The sequence below is a fragment of the Microtus pennsylvanicus genome, chromosome X, assembly GCF_037038515.1.
Source record: "Microtus pennsylvanicus isolate mMicPen1 chromosome X, mMicPen1.hap1, whole genome shotgun sequence".
In the NCBI taxonomy this organism is placed as follows: domain Eukaryota; kingdom Metazoa; phylum Chordata; class Mammalia; order Rodentia; family Cricetidae; genus Microtus; species Microtus pennsylvanicus.
In genome coordinates, this window is record NC_134601.1 from 92501493 (window position 1) to 92526637 (window position 25145).

Genomic DNA, 25145 nt, shown 5'->3' on the forward strand with positions numbered 1-25145 from the left:
AGTCTTATGCTTCTTAGAAAGTTTTCAGATAGCTATGTGATTCTTTCCATTTCTCCTTCTTTAAATACTGTCTTTTAAATTTTTTCTTGGAACTTTGTACATGAACATTGCAGCTACATAGCCCTCTGGTTCCCACTGCTCCCATATTTCCCCTCTCCCTCAAAAATTCTTGATCACTTACTATTTATTGTTATATGTACATGTGTGTATATATATAAATATATATGTATATCAACATATACATATATTCACATTGTACATACAACCTACTGAGTCCATTGGGTGTAGCTCATATGTACATATATTCCCCTTTGGAATTGGATAACCTCTACAGGAGCTTGTCTTTAGAGAAAGAGCAGCCATTGGCCACCTGTAGCTCTTTATCTAGGTTAGGTCCATGTAGAATTGGCATGTCAGCCAGTGTTGTCATTATGGTGGTCTTTTTCAGGCAATCATGTTGAGATTTCATGAGTACATTTCCCTTGTCACATCTAGGGGACATTATCTTGCAGCAGGTGTCCTGGGCCTCTGGCTCTTATGGATAATAATTTCCTCAGGAAAATTTCATTATACTCTTTAGACTTTCATAGCTTCTTTCAAAGGCAGAATGTGTTAGTCTGTCATTGTAAGAACTAGAATCTCTGGTTACTCTCTTCTAATAGGTACTAGAATTTTATTTGCCATATTCTGTTTAGTATTGGTAAAGTTGGTGTCCCTTAACTACCCAGAATTGTTTTACTTTTCCCACTTACTCATTATCGCCACATGAACTTTACGATTGGTTTCTGTAGCTACCACTTGCATAGCTATCTCTTAATTCTTTATTACTAAATTATGAATCAAATCAAAATTAACATTACCTTAATATTCTTTTTTTTTCCTTAATTTTCGAAACAGGGTTTCTCCGTAGCTTTTGGTTCCTGTCCTGGAACTAGCTCTTCTAGACCAGGCTGGCCTCGAACTCACAGAGATCCGCCTGCCTCTGCCTCCCGAGTGCTGGGATTAAAGGCGTGCGCCACCACCGCCCGGCTTACCTTAATATTCTTACATATGAACCTGCTGTAGGAATTCCTACAGCCAGTAGCCTTTAAGTTTCCCGCCCAGTTGGCCATACTATTTACGCCGAGGTAAAGTGCACATCTGGCCTCTTTTCCAGCTGCAGGATTCAATTGCTGTTCCCTATTCCAGCAGAGGATTGTGATCTGTGAGTCTACCCCTAAATAAATAACCCTCTATTATACTCAGTTCTGAGCTAGTGTGGGATTTCTTTTAAGCGTCCTTCTTCATGAACAGGATCTGTCTTTCTATTATTTTAAGACTTCTTTAAGGTCTCTGAGCCTTTTTCCCCCTTCTTTTCTCCACAGCAAGATGGATTCTGGATATACTCAGAATATTGTAACAACCACCTGGATGCCTGCATGGAGCTCTCCAAGCTCATGAAAGACAGCCGCTATCAACACTTTTTTGAGGCCTGCCGACTCTTGCAGCAGATGATTGACATTGCTATCGATGGCTTTCTTTTGACTCCAGTACAGAAGATCTGCAAATATCCCTTACAGTTAGCTGAGCTCCTTAAGTATACTGCCCAAGACCACAGGTAAAGGATTTGAGGACACAGAAGTAAATGTCTTTTAAATATTGGTACCTTTTGACAATATATAGCTTTTCAGTTTCTGAGCTGTGGTTAGTTTATGATATATTCCTCTTTACTTCACAAGGTCCTTACGAGGAAAGTAAAGGTTATACTCTAGAGAGTTGTGTATAACCTTGTAAGTCAGTATGCACACCAAATCCCATGCATTGTCATTATTATATAACTTATACCACACTTTCATGGACTGCAGCTTATAGCTTGACTTTTAATACGAGGCTCAGTCTCATGAGTCAAACCTAACATAGTAACTGCTCAACCACTTATTCCATTCTGTTTGAAATACTCAGATGCTCTACTAATACTTTTCCCAACTAGTACTAATCCTGCATTCTTTCTACAAAGCTAATTGCATACTGAGTTTTTCTACCCCACCCACTGGACATTTTATAGAGACTTAAAATTGTGTGGAGGTAAAAAAGATTGAGACTTTCCTTAATGTTTTTTTCTTTAGTTTTTAAATATTTCTTTTTACCCCTCCTCTTTCTTTGAGACTGAGTTCAGCTCTGTATTCCTGCCTGGACTGTAACTCGTTATGTCAATAGACCAAGCTGGTTTCTAGCTAAAACAGATCTGCCTCCGGAGTGCTAAAATTAAAGACATGTGACATCACACTCCACAGTTCCTAAATCCTTTTCAGGGAAACTTCCCCAGCCAGGGCTATGAAGGCTATCGCTTTGAGTGGAAATGATGCAATTAATCTCTTACCAGTATGGTACGTGCTAAAAATAATCCCCATTCATGGTGATGCCTTACAGTAAACAAGCCCCACCCTTTCATATGTCTTACCTCAAAACGTAGAGACTCAGAATATTTTTAGTTTGTCTTTATTTGGTATGAAATTCCTGGCTTTGGGCTTGTTGGTTCAGCTCAGCACTAATTCTTATAATATGCATTCCAAGAAGAAAAGAAGTCTTTCACTAAAGTTCCCCAACTTGCATTTTAAAATAAAATATAGTTACATCATTTTCCTATTTCATGTCCTCCTCTTTACTCCTTCCATGTTTTTTTCTTGCTCCCTCAAGACCTCTTCTTCTTTAAAAATTGTTATTTACATATAAATGTATACAACCTGATATGTGTGTTTTCTGCATGTGCGATCCTAGGGTTGATCACTTGCTACAGAATAGTCAGTCTGGAGGCTTTTCCCTTCATCATCTGTTTCCAATGATGAAGACTCAATGATCACATTTATTAGGCAAATTTCTACATCAACTTCAAATATTTCCCTATCAGCCTTCTACAGCTTAATTGAAGGAATAATACTTGGTCTCATGACAGTGGTCCAGAGACTGACAGGAGCAAGGATATGTCTAAGGAAGAAAAAGATAAAGACAGAAGACAATGCCGGAGAAAACCTTTTTTTAGTTCTCAGGGAGTTATATTAAGATGTCCCAAGCAACCTGTAGGCAAGTCTTAGAGACTTAGTCAAATATGAAATGAGACAACCAGGGAGGTCTCTGAGGTAGAAGACTGGATGAAAAGTAATAAACGGTAAATACAATTCCATTTGCTGGTGAAAACTTGACATAATTGCCCCTTATTTAAGTTAAGAAAAACAAAAATATATACATATCATATATTAATACATAATAGTAGAGTTCGTTGATGTATCTAAAACTAGAAAATTTTGGTTCCACACTCGCAGTAATGGGTGGCAAGCAGACCTCATCTGAGAACTCAGAGACACTAACCAGAGTTCGGAATACAACACATCTATTTTCTTATCTTATTCACCTTTAAAGCTAGTAGTACAGATTAGATACGATAACATTCATCCTTTAACCATTGTAAGAAAGATAGCCGGCAAAAATGGCAAAACCAACCATTCTAGAACAACAGCCATGATTGCTTAATACTTGTGGTCAGGAAAAGCATTTTGATATCCTCAGTGTCCACTTGAGTGTCCTGTGTATATGACCTTGGAGTAACTAAGATCATAACTAATACAACCGAGGAACTGATTTTATTAGCTTCCTTCAGTTTAATGAAATGTGACTGTGGTACCATACTGTGCAGAATGATTACTTCCCAGAAAGTGAATTAAAATACTGATGACCTCAAATCAACTAACAAAAAGACATAGCAGATAGGCAACTGGGCCTGGAGAACTGATGTACTTATTTTTGTCACTGTTCTGTCCTGTGTCTAAGCGGCAGGCTCAGACAGGCTTGTCAGGAAGAAACCCTGACAAGGGTAGAGACCTAAGTCAACCTTAGACAGGAACAAGGGGTGTGAAAGGATGACATACAGTCAGGACAGATAGGAAGTTCTGCAGGTGAATCCAAGCCATTAGCACTTCAAGGACTAGTTGAGAGAGCCTGCTCCTTAGACAGCAGGTTTTGAAGAGACTTAAAAAAGTATAATTAGTTGATAATATACTCACTATGACTCATCAAAGTAATAGATAACATTCATTAAGTCTCAAAATAAGAATACTAACTTTCTTGAGAAAGAATGAATTGGTTCAGAGAAAAGCTGGTACTACAATGTGATAATAGTGTTTGAGGTCCATAGTTCTGGATCGTGTAAAAGTTACAGGTTGGAGCCCTGGGTGGTTCCCTAAGAAGGGGTGTTGCATAGCATCCGTCCTGGAAATGAGAAGTCCCCTCCTTAGGCCCGTACTTGTTCCATCACCCCATTCTCCAATACATTAAGAAGAAAAATAACATTCTGCATCTGTTTCTCATGACATTTTCTTTAATCAGTGCTGGGAGAGAAAGATGGCTACAACCACACAATTTTTTTTTCTTTTTTCTATTTATTTATTTATTTATTTATTTATTAAAGATTTCTGTCTCTTCCCCGCCACCGCCTCCCATTTCCCTCCCCCTCCCCCAATTAAGTCTCCCCCCAGCCCGAAAAGCAATCAGGGTTCCCTGGCCTGTGGGAAGTCCAAGGAACCCCCACCTCTATCCAGGTCTAGTAAGGTGAGCATCCAAACTGCCTAGGCTCCCACAAAGCCAGTGCGTGCAGTAGGATCAGAAACCCATTGCCATTGTTCTTGAGTTCTCAGTAGTCCTCATTGTCCGCTATGTTCAGAGAGTCCGGTTTTATCCCAGGCTTTTTTTAGCTTTACTAAGAGAAGGTAGTTACACTGAGCGGTAATGAATCTTATTGCCATCCCAGGTCATTCTGTCTGTATCATTTGGCTGGAATCGCACGTCTAATCTGCCTTTCATAAGAGCTGTTCAATTGGAAATTAGGTCAGACAAGCAGACAAAATTGGGTAGAATTATAGGATTTTCAACACATGAGTTATCAAATGTTTCCAAAATCTAGGGTATAGGTTTTACTTCTCAGACCAAGAATTCCGTTGGCTGGGGGCATCCTGTATTGTATCTACTTACTGGAGAAATATTTCATTTGAAATAAAAATACAAATAATACTTAGGGATCAGGAGTAAATTAGTATGCATGGATGATTGCATTTAATTTATTAACCCCCTCAATAAATTCTGCCAAAATTCTCCCCGTTTTATGCATGAGAACATTGAATCAAGTGTGAATGATACTTGCTAAAGGCAGCTTTTCTAGTTAGCAATAAAGTTGGATGTGAACTCATGGAGTCTAGCTTCAAATTCTGTATCCTCATACATTATGCTATACCTCTCTCCTTATGGTGCCAGAGAAAAAGTCATGGTGACCATGGACAGAGACTGTATTTCCAGAGGGAAGAGATGGCTAGAGTGAACTATGCCATCCATAATGCTTTCTTCTTGATCCTTGGCTGGCTTTATCAGATAGAACACAAACAGAGAGGTATAAAGGTAAAGATGTCTATTTCACCTGTGAAAATGTTTACAGGTAGAATACCTATGGGGCTGACACAACTTCTGTATGAACATAAGTCACATAGTTATCTCTTCCAAAAATAGGACTGGAAATGTAGTTGTTCTCTAGGTGATGTAGGGTTACCATCTGATAATCAAGAGTCTCTCTCAAAAGGAAAGATGTGTTTAAGATTGACATATTGCACATCAATTCATCCACCTTCTGCTCTTAAACCTTCACAGTGATTACAGATACGTTGCAGCTGCGTTGGCTGTCATGCGCAATGTGACTCAGCAGATCAATGAACGCAAGCGACGTCTGGAGAATATTGACAAGATCGCGCAATGGCAGGCCTCTGTCCTAGACTGGGAGGTAGGACCTTTATCAAAACGGGTGTTGGGAGGTCCCAGTTGCTTGCTGAAAACTTTGTCATCTTAGCCAACAATTAAAAGGGAATTAGAAAGAAGGATCTGTATTAATCCCAAAACAAACTTTCCTACCAAGGAAGGGGTATTTAGAGTAGTTTCTGGAGTTTGGGGAAATCATTGTGACTTTATTTATTTTACTTTATTGTGACATATTAAGAAAGATAGTCTTCATTTCTTTGGGTGTTATTAGGAAACTGAATTTGCTTAGTACCATTCCAATGCTCTGTCTGTCCTGGATTTAAGATCATGAACTTCGCAGACAGATTAAAAAGTAGTACATACTAATGTATTCCAAAGCACAAAATAAAGGCTTGGTACTCTTTTTTATAATCATACAGAATAGCAGATATACTTCTTTTGCTCTTGGTGAGATCACCTCATCTTAGTATAGCTACTAGACTAATCAAGCATGCATATTCTAGGCCATAACTATCGTCCTGCTAAATCCAACGACCGAGCTCTGTTTTCATCATCATTCTAAAAATAATTTATTCCACCTAGTCATCCCAGTGTAGACACCTACAGTTTCTTTGAACTTGGAACGGAAATGACTGAAGTCATCGACCTTTCCTTCCCAAATGCCACTAACTAGGAGTAATAACATTTATTACTCATCTCACAGGCCCAAGTTTTGTGACCGGATACTCTGTAGGCTGACATAGCCAAGAAGGAAAATGTCAGCAGGCAGGAAGTGACATTCTCAAACTTTATGGTGATAGTATAAATGTAGATCCCATACCTTGTTGTATTGCCCTCACCTCAGGTATAATTTTTTTACGTTTAAGTAACATTTTTTTAACATTTCAAATTGTTTAGTCTATAGAAAGGGGACCATTATTAGTCTTAACAAAGAGTTAGCCAATGTTCAGGCAATTTTTTTCTGCTACTTCTATTCTTCCTAATGTAGATGATTTAAAAACATCACAGTTATTATCAGTTGACACATTCTTATCCTGTTTGATAGATAAAGTCCTCTAAGGGTAGAATAGAAGATACCTTGAGATACAAAAAATTGAATAGAGAGAATATATGCATTCATTTATACACTTATATTTTCACACATATATATGTATGTACACATACATACACACACATGCATGCATGCAAACAGTCTTGCTTATAAGGAGAAACCATCACTGGCCAAGACTTACTAGAAAATAATGGATTATCTTTTATGTGTTTTTTCCTCTGTTCTCTTGGTGTAGCAGAAATAAGGAGCTTGACTAAATTAACTTTAAGCAAGCAAGCTTACCAACAGAGAGCCTCTGAAACTGTTTGGCAAGACCCTTTTTCTGCCCTTTTTCGGGCTTCTTTGTAAGGAAAGGTACCAAAAAGGCACCAAATTCCCATTCTTTGGAAGATTTTTCTTCTGCCCTGAAACAATTTTTCCCTTCTAATTTTATGTCTTGTCTGAGTCTCCAGTCATTGAAGAGGTGAATAAAAGTTTGAAAGCCTTTCGTCTACCCAAAGAGCTTTATTTTTAGGAAACTCCAAGGACTTGAGCCATGGTTTAAGGAATCAGCATCCGAGAAAGCATTTCCTGTTATATTTCTGGAATGAAAGAGGTGCTCCTTGAGTAGACACATATAGTTAATTCTGACAGTGTTTCTGGAGGGCATGGTGGAAAACAACTGGAGGATGAAGGAGGCAGGAGATAGCAGACAGTGGCTGCCATAGGCAAGCTTTACAAATAAACAGGCAAGCAATTCTTCCCAGTCTGGACCATTCTCCTACCTCTCTCAGATGTATAAACAAAATGTGGGGATTGTCAAAAAATGTCCTTGTGGTGATTTCTGCTTTACTCATCAAATGAAAACAATTCTCACAGGGGAAACCTTCTAAACCTAATCTCCCTTGAAGGACAGGTAGGATTGGTGACATACAGGCAATTGTCGTTGGCTTGGGAAATCAGATTATCTGGCTAAAGAGCAGAAAACCCTGCCTTAAATCAGTGTCTGTCTCTTTCTCCTCATCTTTTTCTCATGAATATTCAGATTTCTTTATGTAACTCCGTTCCCCTATCAGTCACTTATTATACCCAATGAAGAGTACTCTCTCCCCCATAGCTCCTGAAAAATAAAGAGATCAGTTAAATTGCCATGTCCTTCCTGAAGTGATTAGAACTTAGAGCAATTTAGAGTGGCAGAGGAGAGGAGAGCCTGTTTCCATGGACTGCAGTTTCTGGAAATTTTCCATTTCTCAGTTCTCTGGTTCAGAGGCTTGGATGAGCTGTCATTTTGCCTCCTTTCACATTAAATCATTTTAAACAAAGAGAAATGGAACATAACCCCGAGAGTGTCTCTTCAGCCTTTTTTTTCTGAAGATCTTCAGAAAGTGCCCATGTTTGTAGCTCATGTTTGGGAGCTGGAAAATGTGGTGATAATTTTCTCTCTGTGGTTTTGCTCCTTTTCTTGCCTGCTTGTTTAATACTTGATGTCCTTTTCTGGCTTACTATTGTACTGTATAACAGAAAGAAACATCGGAAACAACAAAATAGTATGATAGATATAGAAAAGGTATCCATTTAAAAGTGAAGGTGACGAAATGACCTAGACTTGCCTTGGTCCAGAAGGTTAAACGTAGGCCCAGGTAGATTCATTACTTCTCTGCACTTATTGACACATTGGTTAACACAGCTGCCACTGAAAATTAAACTCGTTGAAAAAGGTGACATTCTTTTGCCCTTACTTCTGGACTGTTCAAACCTTTTGACATTAAAACCCGGCATTTTTCATCAACAAACATATTGGGTCTTATTTGTACCAGGCTTTTTCTTTTGGGCCACCAACCAGCTCCCAAAATCATGACACAGAGATTTATTTTTAGTTTTGAATGCTTGGCCTAACTTAGGCATGTTTCTGGCTAGCCTTAACTTTTAAGTTAAATAGCCTGTCTCTCTTTATCTACCTTTTGCCTCGGGCTTATTACCTTTCTTAATTCTGTATATCTTACTTTCATTGCTTCTCAGTGTCTCAGGCTGGCTGGCATCTGCCTAGCTTCTTGTCCCGGATGTCTCTCTCATTCTCTCTTCCTTTCTCTTATTCTTTCTTCTCTTCTCTCTCAAACCTAGATTTCTATTTATTCTCTCTGCCCATGAGTCATGCCTATCCTTTCTCCTGCCTAGCTATTGGCCATTCAGCTTTTTATTAGTCCTGGTACCTTAGGCAGGCAAGGTGAATCAGATACAACACATCTTTACATAATTAAACACACATCCTCACATTGTTAAACAAATGCAGCATAAACAAAAGTAACACATCTTTGCCCAGTTAAAATAATATTCTACAATACTCATTCATAGGTCTCCTGGGATGCATGCAACTTATGAACCACAGGTTAAATATGCCTGCTGGTTCATTCAGACCACAGCTGTATTATCAATTATCCTGTCATCAGGATAAAGTAAGGCTGAACAAAATGGGTTAAGTTATAATTAATTAAAATTAAATAAAGCCTACTCCTTGAGACGTTGGCTGCAAAAAATATGAAAACCTGATAAGAAAGCTCTGGGTAGGGTTTAATGGCCACTACTCATTTATTAACCTTTGATGATTCCTTGCAGGTCATTTATTGAATGCTTACTCTCTATCAGGCTCTATTCTGTATTCTAGAAATGTGTGGTAGAGCAAAGTTTCTGTAATTTATGTTTCATTAGAGAAGAAAAGCAACACATAAGCATGTTATGGAGAAAATAAAATATTTTAATAGGCTAGAATGATGGAGAAATGACAAAAAGGGGATAGCATTTGAGAAAAGACCCAAAGAAGATGAAGAAGAAAATCATGTGACATTTTGTGGCGGAGCATTTCAGGTAGAAGGAAGAACTGTAACAAAGACCATGAAATATGAGACTGTATATTCTAAGAAAAAAGAGAGTGGCCAGTGTAGCTAGGGAAAAAGCAGAAAATTGTATAGGAACAATTGGAGATCAGCTTCTGTTTTCATCTAAGTACTTTGTTTCCAGTTTGGATGGAAGACACTGGAGGATTTGATATGTGACTTTAGGAGACTTGCCTTTGAACAGCCCCTCTTTCCTTGCCCTTGCCAGCCATTATAGAATCTGAGATGAATCAGACATGGCCCTGTTCATCTGGAGTAGGCAGACAGATTCCTAGGAAAGTGAGCAGTTTGTGGTAAATGCTGGAAGAAGGCAGACACCCTTAGAGGCAGTGGGAATGGAGTGTGCTCTGTGGTGCAAGATAAAGAGATGTATAAGTGAAGCTGGAGAGACAAGAATGAAACCAGCATGTGGAGTAGACCAAACAGTAACTGCTTAAACTGCTTCCCAGGGATAGAGCGAGTTAGTAACAGCACTGGACACAAGACAGTGAAACGGCCTCACCTAACTAATCTGCTGTAGCCGATTTTCTGCTAGGCACTTCATTCAAGTGAAGTCTTTTAGTTAGGCACATGGGTTTTGGAGGGATTCTGAACTTTGTTCTGCTTCTTTGGAGAAATTACTTCCAGTCTCTCTGACTTACGATTTTGAGCAGAATCACAGCTCGTCCTTTATCAGTTCATTATATTAGTAGAAGACAGAAAATATGTCTTAGTACCTGGGACACCCAAAAATACCCAAGATGAAAATAAAATATGTAAAGTTTACAATGCAGTGCTTATATTCCTAAGTAAGTACTTACTTATGTTAATTTAAGTATTCTTCACAACATCTAAACAAATTTGTAATGGTATATTCCAGAAAGAATGAAGAAAGAACCAGGCAGTGGGGATGCATGTCTTTAATCCCAGCTCTCAGGAGATAGAGACAGGCAGGTCTCTGAGTTTGGGGCCAGCCTGGTCTACAGAGCAAGTTCCAGGGCAGCAAGGGCTACACAGAGAAACCCTGTCTCAGAAAACTGAAAAAAAAAATTAATGAAGAAATTGAGACACAATGAAAATATGTTAGTTGTTCAAGGTTAGTTAGCTTAGTGAGCATAGAAGTTTGTTTTTTTCTCAACATTTTTTAAACTTGGTTTTATATGCAGCAACTATTTAAAATAGGGTTAGTATGCCTCTGCCTAAGGAAATGTTGAGTATCCCCCTAGGTCTGATCATCCTCAGTTCACCAAGTTGTAACTGTAAAAGTCATCCTGTAATCTGGGCATGGTGGCTTATACCTATATCCCCAGTACTTGGGAAGCTTCAAGTGGAGGGTTGCAAGTTCAAGATCACCATGAGCTATATAGCAAGTTCCAGGCTTTCCTGGACTACATAGTAAGACCCTGCCTCAAAAAAAGTCATGTTTGTCATCAACTTGTATTATATAGCCAACTTTTATGCATTCTTCACTTTATCATACTCCAAGTAGGTTGTGGTACATCTTCCTCTCTTGTATCAGGAAAGGTCAACTCTGAGGAGAGGCCTGACCCAGCCCTATGCATTCAAAGGCCCAATGCTAGTATGTCAACTCAAGAAGGATTGTTTGTTTACCTTTATCTTAGATACTCTTGTAACTCAATTTGGATGGTAGAGTCAAAATGGTATTTTTTGAGCTGCTTTCAGGTTTTGTTATTAGAAAATAATCCACTGAGATCTTTTCTTTCCAATCTCTCAGACTAGAGAAAATGGTGCAATTAAGAATACTGTTTCCTGATGTCACTCTTTTTAGCATATTATTCTGCCAGAGCTATTTGCTTCTGACTATTTTGGAAGTATAGGGATTTCCATCTTTAATCAAACCTTGAACTTATGGTATACATTTAACTGTAAAGGTCCCAAAGCTGGTGCTCTAGATATTATGCTTATCCACCTCATATAACAGCTGGTAAAACAGACCTAGGGAGAGGAAGAAACTGGACATCTAGATACTTTCGATGCTAGAAGCAATATAATTTATGGGGAAGAGTAAAGGTGCTCTCTCAAATCAGAGATTAGTATCAGAGTATCTGCAGCTAACAAACTTCATGATCTTGTCCTATTCCTTCACCTCTTGGTACTTGAAGATGTAAAATGGGACCAAGATGGTTTATCTGGCAGAACTTTTGTGAGGTCCAGATGAGATAGAGTAAAAAGTAAGTAGCATAATATTTGACCCATACACATCTTCTGGAATGGTGAGTTCTCTTCCCTGAGACACTGCTTATTTCTTCCATCTTCATATAGGCTGAAGCATGTGTAGTAAACTTTCTGATTTGATCATAAAATATCTTTCTGATTTCATTTTTATATGGATAATAGAAAATTTTTGACTACATTTTCGGGCATACTCTTGAAGTAAGTGAGAGGACAGATAGGAATTGAGAGACTGGAACAGTAAAGAGATTAATAAAAGATAAAAAAAATGCCTGCCTGCCTGCTTGGGTCTCATTTAAGTTCAGAATAAATAAGAATGCGGGAGGAAAAGAGGGAAGTATGGAGGAGATGGGTGGCTATCTGACTAAGGGATGGGTCTTATTTAACCCCACAGTAAATAAGAATATGAATCTTCTCACTTACAGAATTGTAAACTTTTTAAGGGAACCCAGAAGTCTCTCTCTTTTCCTCCATCGCCACAACGTCTTTTTGGCTAACCTCCCATCCAGTCTATGCTCACAGTTGGGTATCTCTGTGTAAGGAATTGTACCAGCTCTACTACCTGGCTCTCTCTCACCATCACATATCCTTCCTAGGGAGAGGACATCTTAGACAGGAGCTCGGAGCTGATCTACACTGGAGAGATGGCCTGGATCTATCAGCCCTATGGCCGTAACCAGCAGAGAGTCTTCTTCCTATTCGACCACCAGATGGTCCTCTGCAAGAAGGTAAACTTAACCTCTTTTTTTCTAAGAGAGATGAGAACCTCGGGAGTATGATAAGCTCCTTCTCTTTCATTACCCCTAGGTTTTTAAAGAAATAGGCAAAAACTGCCAGAGGAAATTGGCAGCAGCTCTATATCAGAAGTGCTGGCGTGGCATGAAGATCATAAGCAACAGTGAAATGCTGAGGTTAACTCATTTTTATCCCAATAGCAATTCTGTTTTCCCTCATAACTCTTGTGGTATTCCTTCTGAGCCTCTTGCACCCACAGCAGATAACCAGCAAATTTGGGCCAGTGTTGAAGAATATTGTATTTGTAATCCGACTTAGCAAAGAATAGCTTCCAAGAGTACCTTTCCCAATTTCCACTTTAATGGAGCCTCCTGCCCACTTCCTATCCTTGGAACCAACAAGGGGACAACTTGTCATTCAAACAATTAGGTCATCTGTGGTACAAGAGTTTTCTTCATACCTCTATCCATTTCCTATACAAGGGTAGCATCAGTTGCCCCAAAAATTCTCACTCATGCTATTGCTGGATATCCTATCCCTGTAATCCTTTTGAAGAGACATCCTGTACTCGTTACTGATCCTTGGATACCTCCGTGAATATTGGCTTCTTAGCCACTTCTCTTTGATAGAGGGATAGCATATGTTCCCCACATAATCTTTTCTGAGGGTTCCTAATGGGATATTGTTTCTTCTTTCATGACAGGAGGCACAACCCAGCTTTGTCAGTAAGATTTGGCTGGAAAGAATTTTGAATCACACAAAGTGAGAAAATGAGGGAGAAATCAAGAGTACTCAGAGTGACTTTCAAAATTTGTTCACATTCTTGGCTTTTTCTTTATTACATAATACCTCGTTTTTACATTTGTGATCTTCCTTACCCAGTAGCTAATGTCCTTAAAGAGTGGTGCCAAATCATGACATTCCAAGTAAAACACTAAGCAGACATCTGGTTTATGTCCCTTGCTCTCTGTGGGTATGCATGTGTGTAGTGTGTTCGACATTAAATCGTTAAGTGTTTGCCTTTCACAATCAGCTGAGAGAGTAAATCGAGCTGAGATTCAAACTGCCTTGGTGTTTGTCGATAAGCTCAGAATACCAGATCTGGAACCAGTAACCTGCTAGTGGATTAAGGTAGTTATTTCAGACTGGATCTGACCCTGCGAGAGAAACCTATGAATCTGAGACTCAGCAAAACACCAATGTCTCTTCTTAGCTCCCCCAGCTCCTAGCAGAACTTTCATACGAACCAGGAGTCAGAATTTCTGAAGGTTAGTAAAAACAACAAGGAAGCTCTTAGTTTATTAGCTATGTCACCAACAGGCATATGTCCCTTCTTCCCACTAATGTATGTTCTTGCTTAAAACAATTAGAGAGAGGGGGAGAGAGGTGAAGGGAAAGGGAGAAGGAGAGACTGAGAGAGTGGGGGAGCTTGGTGGAGGAGAAAGAGGAGAGAGAAAGAAAGAGAGGGGAGAGAGAGACAGAGAAACTAGGAGTCTGTTTTATTTCAGGGTTCCACACTACCTGCCCATGCTTCTTGATTTTTGCATCTGTCCCTGAAAGATGCAGTTGCTTTAAGTAAAATGTGAAACTGGCCTCTGAAAAGCAGTGGCTAAGGAGGCAGATACACAAGAGTAAAGCAGAGCCTAAGGATAAAGGGAAAGAAAAAAAGATGGAACAATATGCTCTATTTAGGAATGAAGGGGCAGCAAAACACCAAGATGAAGTGGTGTGTCAATTCTAGGACAACTAGTTGGAAAGATAATGATTTAAAAAACAGCAGAAATTAAGGGAGGGCTTCTGGATTCAGAGCAGCCACGTTAGGAGTTTGGGAAAAAGCAAACAACAGGATGGCAAAGACAATGGACATCTTGATAAAGGCATAGCTTCTCTCAGATGAGAGTTTTCTTGTTTTCGTGAGGTCATGGCTTTCTCTCCAGAACAAAAGCCAGCCTAGAGTTCAAGACTGTTTACTCCACATACTTGGATGTTCTTACACTGCCTTCCCAGGGTTGGAAAGCTACAGCCTTGTTAAGAAAGGCCATGAAAAGTATCTGATGTTTGTCCATGGTTGAGGATTTCCATGTGATGTGCAATAAATCTTTCTACTTTCTATTTATCAAATAGGAGGTAAATCGAAAATAAGAATGGGGTAGAAAGAAGGTATGCAAAAGAGCAAAGTATTATGTCTGCCAAATTGTTCTTACCATTACTGCAAAAGAGTAGTACTTGGGGTGGCGGTGGGGTGGCACACCTTTGTGGAGTTGAAGATAACCTTTGACAAAGGGGAAGATGGACAAGGCTAAGAGTGGGTTGAGTTGAGTAAGGATTCATCTCACGTGATTCACCTCTGGAACACAATTTAAATGGATGCCCTAAAGCTCAGTTATTTTTTTCATAAAGAAAGAATGGGCTAATCAACAATTAAATAATTGAATATGGCTACATTATTCTTTCTGATGATAAGCTCCTATTTAAAAGGAGTCCTTCAGTAATGTGATACTTAACAGGAATAACACAAATAATTTCATAAATCCTGGAGGGTTAGTTTAAAATTATTCAAGATAATATTAAATATTTCTAAGTACTTGAATGGTATTAAAAATAAAGGAAGAAAAATAGCTAATAGTCTAATAAGATTTTTCATGAGACTAAAGGCTTAATGGTAACTGAGAAACAGAAAGTCCTTAACCAAGAGGAATTGAAGCCCAAAGGATGTGAGGTTGCAATAAAGTATCTCACGGCTCTGAATTTTTATTTTGAGTGCATACTCTGTGACAGTCACATCTACCTTCATGGGACCTGTAATCTAACAAAATTTAGTATAACGTAAGAGAAAAATGTACACTTTTATGCACTGAAATAATGCTCAGATGTGTCTGGTGGAGTTGCTTTAGGAAATCTTGGCAATACTATAAATACTAATGAAATATGTGACAAACATATAGATAGGCAAATAGACCAGTATTCAGAACAGAAAACTATATTGTGGAAAATATAATTAATAAAAGGTAGTGATAAATTGGCATTATTTGAATGCCTCTATGATTCTATTTAAATAACTTTAAATTCATTAATTCAGTATTCATGAAAAATTTGTTAGGGAAATACTGTGATTATTCACATGTTAATGATATATGAAATTGAAATACAAGATAATTATGTATTTATCATGGCTGATAAATAATGAAACTAGGGATTAACCTTCATTTTTTTCATTTCTCAGGATAGATATTGACCCAAGAATTTGCACTTGTAAGGCAAGTTGTCCACCACTGAGCTGCATTCTCCAGCCAGGGACTAAAACTAGTCAACTGTCTCAAGGTTGTAAACAAGCAACTTCTGTGTCACTATTGCCATTAAGCTTGTCCAAATTTTGTAATTGATTATTAAGTAGTCTAAATATTTAGGACAAGATTAATTAATCCTGCAGGCTTAGTATTTGTTTCTAAGAACAAGTTAAGATGTTTTGATAAGAACTCTATTTGTATTATTCTGGAACTGGAGGATAAGACTGAAATTCACAGAGAGAATCTGTATTTCAGGGTGGGAGTCACTTGTTTGATTTAATTTGAGACAGGGTCTTCTGCACCTCAGCATGTCCTAGGGCTCACTATGTATCAGAATGTAAGTTCAAACTTCTGATCTCTCTTGCTTCTACACTGAGATTGCTGGCATGTGCCACCTTTCAGTGCCAGTGATCAAACCAAGGACTTGGTGTATACTCTACCAAGTTGAGTCAAATTCCCAGCCCCAAGAATAATTTCTTTCGCTGCCACTTTAAATTTTCTCACAATTTCCTTGTAGAGAGAAGAAACATGGAGGGATAGATAACGTCAAATGGTTCTGCTCTTAAATCCTGGTTTTAGCATGCCTGTTATTTCAAGCAAGCAAGTAACTATTTCATGCACCTTCATTATATCATCCCTAACGCAGGGCAAACAATCAACAGGATTGTTATGAAGAATAAATGAGATCAATGCATATGTAGTGGCAGTTGAGGGACAGGACAGGTGCAGATGCATGTGAAGCTTGTTCAACCCCTACTTTCAACAAAAGGCATAATATTGTAAGTTGGTGAAGTCCCCATCAGTAGATTTACCCAACTCTGGACTGAATAATTATCTGCTACAGGTAACACAGGAAACATTTAAATATTCAATCTACTCTTCAAAATTCAGCAACTAATGTCCACCTACTAAACTTCTGTCTGACTCTTTCAGTTTCTTTAACATGAAGCCAGTTAAACAAAACCTCGCCTGTTTTGCACTCTGGGAGTTGGGATTGAATAAAGCACTCAGAAGAGTTCGAACAGCTTGTACAGCTTGGAGTTTGTTTTGTAGAGGAAAGCATAAAGCAGGGTACTTTTAAAATAGCAGTTATAATACACATGAAAGACACCAGTAGCTCCTTTAATTTCTGTTCCTTTTCTTTCCTTGTCATTTTTTTTAAATGGTAAGACCCTTTTGTTCTCTTTCCTCTTATCCTGTGCACTGGCTGCCTCTGCAACTCTATTAGTTTAGTTTTGTACATGTTTTGCTGTTTTCTCCAAGATATCATTATTTTGAAATTATTTTGATGTTTTAGAAAAAATTCGCCGTATTTTGCTTTTTGTTCTCCCTTTCCACTGTTTACTGTGGAAAAGAACAGACCTCTTTATCCCATTATCCACCAATTTTCCTACATGCCCATTATCGTCCCAAGCAACCTTTTATCTGCATTCACTGTTCTTACTTGTGCTTGTGCCGCCGTGGTCCATTGTCCGCTATCATAACTGTACTGCATTTATGTTGCTTTCACAATATTCCGAGGGATAAGAACTAAATTACATGTAATGGTGCTGGACAGAGGACTTTTGTTCGGGGAAGTTTGTGTGCATTTAGATATTTCTTCTTGTACTGAAAGGACAGAATTGCAGCATGAGCCATTTGAAACAACTCAAATACAAAAGTAGCAATAAGCAGGAGGGATGGGGAGGTGGAGGGGTGACTCAGTAGTTAAGAGCGCTCAGTGCTCTGTGGAAGACCTGGGGTTCAGTTCAGATACCCACATGGTGGCTCACAAATACCTATAACTCTACTTCCAAGGAATTCAGTGTCCTCTTCTGGTGTCCACATTCACATGCCCTCATATGTTTCAAATAAATAAATTCAGGCACACGCCTATACACATACATAAATCTATCTTAAGGAAAGAAACAGGGACAATATAGATATAAGATAGATAAGGGAGTTTGAACCAGAAAAATTGATACTAGACTCTATTCACTTCTTACCAATCAAGTCCAATGTTAGCCAGTACTTTTTAATCTATTTTTCTTTTATTTATCTTCTTCTCATTCATCTATTTTAATCTATATTCTCCACTGTCCAACTGAACTAGTAATAGAACACAGTTCAGAAAGGTGCTAGAGGGAAACCATAATAGCTAGCAGGAAGCAGTGAAGTATGGTGTTAAAAGCATGTCTAATACAGGCAGATTGCCGAATACTCATTATTTTTCTCCAATGAGCTGTCTGAATTTAAATAAGTTTTCTCTGCTTATAATTATTCCTCATTTGAAAAAAAATAGACATCCAAAGGAAGTCATGAAATTCAAATGAGGCGGTGCAGATAATAATTGTTGGCACATTCTATTTACTAAATGTTCGCAATTAATACAATTACAGAATATGTCATGTTGCTAAGCATTTACTTAGCAATTTTAATTCTAAAGCAATATGTAATACATTTCTCAATAAAAGGCCCAGATTTCAGAGCCGGATGTGTGGACCCAAAGCCTAGCTCCACCCTTTAATCTTAATTAAATTCAGCAGGGGTTCTCTATCTAAAGTTCCTCATCCAATGCAGCTTCCTACCTTGTAGCACTTTATCAGCAATATTGCAGTTGACAAATGCAAAGTCATTAGGACAGCAGTTGGCACAGAGTATATGCTGTTCAAGTAATCACTGCTGGCTGATGCCATTGTTACTTTGGTTTCGACTGCTACGGATGTGCTGTACATGTTGGAATATCATAGTGACAACACAAGCTCAGCCTTGTCCACATGCATTGCCCAAGATCTGGATAGAAAACAGGAAGGTTCTAGGCTGGGGAAGCATAGACAGGACCCTCTCTAAAACAGTAGAGACAAACTTACTGATAAATAAGTAAGGCAGGCTATAATCCTGAACAGCTTTATATTCCAGATTGTAGCATCTGTCATTTGTACAAAATGTCCTATGAAGTCTTGCTAAATCCTAGGATTACCTAGTGGGATCAAGTTGAAATATCTGTGAGCTGTTTGAATTATGTAATGGCAGGGATTAGGGTAGTCCTTGCTGGAGCCACAGGCTGTGTCTGGGAGCTTGGTTTCTAACAGCTATAAAAACAATTCTGGAGCTCTCTATGTCCCATGACTTGGGCAACTGAGAAAAGCTGGTATCCTGTTAGAAACAGTAAATTCTACTAGACAGGGAAACTGTGATCCAAATAGTATCTATTTGGGGCATATTATCACCACGCCACTTGGGAGGCATTAATCCATGTAATACGAACAGTACCACAAGCACCTAGGACTCAGAATGAATTTGTCTTGCTGTTTCCGAAGGCCCAAGAAACCTCAGAAACTGCCTTTCTATGGACAATCTGTGAGTGAAGCAAGTTCAAAAAAGACAGAGTGATGAGCACAATCTAAATGAACAAACAAAACTAAATGCTGTAATTGGCATGATGGTTAAATGCCAAATGAGTAGCATTTAAGAGCCTTCATAGTTAGTATTAGAATTTATACAACGGGAGCCACAACAGCTAGAATGTCTAATCAGAGAACATTTCTTTGGGGAAGATTTTGTGACTTTGACAATGAAGGCTAGAAGGACTGAAATAGAGCTGACTGGGAAGAAAAGGATACATTAGAGTGAGCCCAAGTAGATCTGTGGTTTGTATGAGTGCGTTAGCAAGTACTTTCCTACCCTAAATGCATGTTAAATTTCTAGAATCAGTGGCAATATAAATTAAAAAATATTGGAATTTGTCTTTTCTTTAAATTTGACTTGCTTGGACAGTTTAAGTTGCAAGAGTCAGTAAAATTGGAGGGTTTATAAAAAAAAATGGCCGGGCGGTGGTGGCGCACGCCTTTAATCCCAGCACTCGGGAGGCAGAGGCAGGCGGATCTCTGTGAGTTTGAGACCAGCCTGGTCTACAAGAGCTTGTTCCAGGACAGGCTCCAAAACCACAGAGAAACCCTGTCTCGAAAAACCAAAAAAAATAAAAAAATAAAAAAAATGATTTTAAAGGAGCACAAAAGTGCAAGGCTACATTAACTGGACTAGGCCGGCCTCAGAGGGTTGGAGCTTTGCAGTTATTTAATATAAGGCTAACTTTTCTAATTTTACAGTTGCAATAATTGAGACCGAGAGAAGCTAACTGACTTGCCCAAGGCAAGTTAGACATCTAGAACTCAAATTTAGATACTTGTATTTATTCATATTCTTTCCACTGCCCCATGTTGTTTCGTGGCCTTGGCTACCCATTCTGGTTGGACTTCCTGAGGCTGTAGAGGATTCCTAATCATTTCTATCATATCCCTATACTTAGATTATCACTAATCTGATGCCTGAAAACTCATATTGAGCCCTCTATCAGCCACAGAGAGAAAAAATTAACACAGAGAGTTTTAGCAATACGTCATTCTAATCCCTGTTCTTCTGCTAAAGACATAGAATATTTCCTTGTTCCTTTGTCATACATAAATATATAAACATTAAGATATTATGATTAATGCTGGTAAAAGGAGTCCGATGATCAGGCACACACTTAAATTTTAGGAAACTGCCAAAGGCACTTAAAATTGAAAATGATTGTGAAGCACAAGTTTGGTAGAGGGGAGAAGTAATTGTTTGTACAAAGGTTAAGAACCAGGAAGTTGTGGTTGTAAGACAGCCATTATGCAGTGTGCCGTCCAGATCCGTCTTTCCAGGTGTGTATATGCCATGTGATCAACTGTACGGGAGAATTCAAACTTTACATCCATACACTCTCCCATATCATTCTCCTTTCACCTATTTCAGTTTGCCTGACAGTGCTCAGTTTTTGAGCATGTAGCTCCCAAAATGTTCCTGAGAATTTGAAATCCCTTCATGGGAGTCACTCCATTCTTTGGGCCAGGACTAAGCTTGTGTACCTCAGACGTGGTTGAAACAGGCCTGAAAACTATTAGCCTTCTCTGTGCAACTGGCCTCCGTCTCTCCTGGGATCTTCGTTTTACACATACCCAAGAGATCTGTCAGAGCCTAATGGCAGGGGTACCCAGTTGATCAGAACCTATATGTATTCTCACTTTATTTGTAGGCATGATAATTATAGCAGCAAAAAGAACTATGTGATGGTTATTGGCTGCAAAACAGCTAAATAGTACCTGCATTTTCAAGCCTAAGGATTTGAGATTGACAAATCTGTTGAGAATAATTCAAAATCAGGTTTTCAATACCTAGCATATATTTCCTTCCATGTGGGCATTCTGCATATCTAATCAGAATGCCGTTTGTTAACCCCTAAACTGTCATACCATTGTGCAAATAGACATAGTTTGCCTAATATGTCAGTATTGTAGTATTTAGTGTCCATAGCTGGGTAAGACCCTTAATTAATTTACTACTGTGCTATGTAGATATTTCAAATGACACAAGCTAGAATCATCTGAAGAGGGAAACTTCAGTGGGCAAAGAAATGTGCAAAGCACTGTGAGCAATGCAATCTCTGGGCAAGTGGGCCTGGGTTGGACAAGAAAGGTAGGTGAGCAAAGCATGAGGAGCAAGCCAGTAAGGCAGCATTCTTCCATGGTCTCTGCTTGAGTTTCTGCCTCCGGGTTCCTGCCTTGAGCTCCTGTCCTAACTTTCCTTGATGATAGCCTATAAGCCAAAGAAGCCCTTTCGTCCCCATGCTACTTTTGGTTATGGTGTGCATCCCAGCAATAGAAAGCAAAGTAGGACATGTTCCTTTCCATTTCTGACTCACTTCTTCCATTTTCTCCTCTACTCTTGAATTTGCTATATGTCATTGTCATATGTCCTTAGAAGTTTGTTATTTAACTATGTCTCTAAAATATATAGCATTGTTTTATATATTGATTGTGGAAAAATAAAAGTCAGTTTACATGGAGGGTAAATGAAGTCAATGATGAACATGAGGTTTCTAATGACAGTGTTTTGGGGGTCTTAGCTTTGCATAGAATGGAAGGCTCACCAATACTTAATATGTCATTAAAATGCAAACAAGTAAGTAGAGAAGTAAGAGCACTATGTACAGACTTAGGGTGAGTGTCTCATTGACTAGAATTAGGATTGATCTACTTCTATATAGATGAGTAAAACAAAAGATAGAGAACACTGTATTTGATCATGAGATTCATCTGTGTTGATATATGTACTTTTTTTGCCCTCTTTTAGCCAAGTTTCCTGTGAGACTAACTCTTGTCCAAAAACACTAAATATTAAAACACTACAGTTAACTCTTTCTATCCCAACAGTCTATGACCTTCTAGTAACTCTCACCACTGTACTTTCACTTAAAACTTTATTCTCAGTATCCTGCTTGAGATTTTCAGCACATCCCAGCAAGTTCATTTTATGCTTCCGGTAATTATGCCAAGTTCTTGGAAGATGAAAAATTCTTTCCTAGTAGTGCTTTTGTTGCATACTACTTTCTACTGCTTATAAGCCGTTTGCATTCCAGTGATTTGTGCTGGGGTTTGAAACAGTCTTTGAATGCGAGTCATCTCGTAGAGCATCTACTTAAACCAACTTGTCAGTGTCCAGCTGGTCATCTCGGTGCATGTATTGAGACTATAAGATCTCCATTTATTTTCCTGAATAATGACAGTGTTTGTGTTCTGTTGTAACCAAGTGCCACCTCTGCTGGCATCCGCTCTACCTATACTTCTGACAAAATAACCTCTTTCATCCAACCTAGGACCTAATCCGGAGAGACATCCTATATTACAAAGGCCGCATTGACATGGATAAATATGAGGTGATTGACATTGAAGATGGCAGAGATGATGATTTTAATGTCAGCATGAAAAATGCTTTCAAGCTTCATAACAAGGAAACAGAAGAAGTTCATCTGTTCTTTGCCAAGAAACTGGAGGAGAAAATACGTTGGCTCAGAGCTTTCAGAGAAGAGAGGAAAATGGTACAGGAAGATGAAAAAATTGGTAAGTGACCTGAGAGCAGAAAAAATATAATTCTGAAGAACCTTCCATAGAGGGATACAATTGAGTTCTTTCTAGAGTCAAAGGGAAGATTTTTGGTGCAAACTGACCTAAGTCACTATGGTGATTCCTTATCTTTGTTAATACCAATGGGTATGGTTTATACATTGATCATACCTAATACCTATTTCCAGATAGAAATATTATACCACAATCCGGTTCCAAATTCAATTCTCCTCCTATCACACACATATGTATTGGCAAGCAAACACAAAGGAGTCATGAATCCTATTCTGTAACCTCCATAAATTCATAGATTTCTCTGTCTTTAGGTGTATAAGGAGGACATGTTTATGAACTGATTTGTCGATGGAGATTTGGTAGAGTTATACCAATTAGAAGGATAGCTTTCTTTCTTTGTCTGTGTTGCCAGGAATAAATGCCAGGACCTTGTTCATGCTCGCCAAATATGCTGCTAGTGAGTTACATCCCCAGCCTTCAGTAAACTTCAAAGGCAGAAAGTAGAAACAATTTCTAATGAAGGCCAAAGCAAGGTGTGGTAGTTTGAATGTAATTAGCCCCCATAATCTCAGAAGAAGTGGCACTATTAGGAGGTGTGGCTTTGTTGGAGTAGGTGTGCCCTTGTTGGAGGAAGTGTATCACTGTGGAGGCGGACTTTGAGGTCTCATATATGGTCAAGATACCACCCAGTGTCTCAGTGTCTCCACTTCTTGTTGCCTTCTAATCAACATATAGTCAGCACCATGTCTGCCTGTGTGCTGCCGTACCCTCCACCATGATGATAATGGACTGAATCTCTGAATTGGAAGCTGAGATGTCAATTGAATGTTTTCCTTTATAAGAGCTGCTGTGGTCATGGTGTCTCTTCACAGAAATAGAGACCCTAACTAAGACAGAAGTGATCTGGTTTTATTCAAAACCTTAGGACCCTTTCAAGTTACAGGTTTATTTCATTTTTATACTGGGTTCTGAGAAGGCCAAATTACATGTACACATCTTGAATTACATTCATTTTACCAGTGAAAATTGATGTCTAACAGAGTTAAGCTATTTAGGCCTCCTCTATTAAGGTGGTAGTATTAGTTTCTGGGACAAAGGCATATGAGTAGTATTTAATTCTTGTAAAGTTACTTCATATATTAACTTATAATTAAAACAATCTGCACATAATCATCTACTCTAGAACTATTTAAAATTAAATTAGAGAAAATACAAAAATATCAAAAACTATGAGCACTCATTTCATTTAGATTCAGAATAAAACATCCTTTTTGGATTAAAACAGTTTATGTGACTGTGGTTTTGTGGCTATAGATTTGTAGCTTATTAAATACTACCAAATATCTTCCTCAAAGTCCTATTTCTGTAATAAAAATATCAGTCAAATACAATGCTTCATACCTGTAATTGCAGTACTCAAAAGGTAAAAGCAGGATGATTCAAGTTCAAGGTCAGCTTGGGCAGCATCATGAACGCCCACCTGAACTGTAGTGGGAATTCATTTTAAAAAAAATGAAGGGCCAGGGATGTCCTCAAAGATAGAGTACTTACCTGAAATGCATGAGCCCAGCACTGAGGGAGAGGCAGCAAATAAGATAAATTAACCTTTCTAATTCCTAGAAAAGTTTTTTGGTTTGGTTCATGTTTTCGTCAAATACAATTGTACCTTAAAATGTCTAATGTTCAAGGCTGCAGAAATTGCCTCTAGAAAAATATCCTTGCTTGTTGAGTTCTGGCACAAAAGGGTTCTTATATCATACCATGATAGGGACCGAAATGGCCCAGAGTGAAAGATAGAAGGCCAGAAAGACAGGGTAATTTTTGTCTTCCAGTATCTTAAAGCCCACCTTGAAAACACAGAGTTTTATTAGAGTAATTTTTTTAAAAGTGCAATCACTGCATTGAGACATGATGTAGAATGGTATTGAGATACTGGCTGTCAGGCCTGTCGATGGATAGTCTGAGTTCATAGATCCTGCATTAATTAAAAGGCCTCTGCCATTTCCTGTGCCTCTAGCACCTTATCTCCCATACAATGCCCTAGTAACTTGTGCCTTCAAAGATCTGCTCTTAATGAAAAGCTTTTGTTAATTAGTTTCTGACAGGCTTGTGTCATCTTTGTCTTGTTTTTAAATATGTATTTATATCACTTTTACCCCAGCCTGATTACATTAAGTTAGAAAATTGCAGAAAATATTGAGCAACAAACAAACAAAAAAACCACAAAAAGGTGAAAATCATAATAACATACACTGTAATATTGTAAATGTTTTGATATATTTCACTCTAGTCTTTTTTACTTCTATTTAAATAAAACTGTGAGAATTCCTGACTT

At 38.4% G+C, this 25145-nt stretch overlaps 1 protein-coding gene across 20 annotated transcripts in view; it reads left to right on the forward strand.

Moving 5' to 3' along the window:
- Window positions 1–25145, forward strand: part of Arhgef9 (Cdc42 guanine nucleotide exchange factor 9) — a 303108-nt gene that overhangs the window by 265470 nt on the left and 12493 nt on the right. For all 20 annotated transcript variants that reach the window (XM_075958749.1, XM_075958738.1, XM_075958731.1 and 17 more), the window contains 4 exons: window positions 1365–1597; window positions 5668–5797; window positions 12462–12593; window positions 22549–22792. In XM_075958749.1, coding sequence (XP_075814864.1) covers window positions 1365–1597; window positions 5668–5797; window positions 12462–12593; window positions 22549–22792 — 739 coding nt within the window. The remainder of the gene's footprint in view (window positions 1–1364; window positions 1598–5667; window positions 5798–12461; window positions 12594–22548; window positions 22793–25145) is intronic.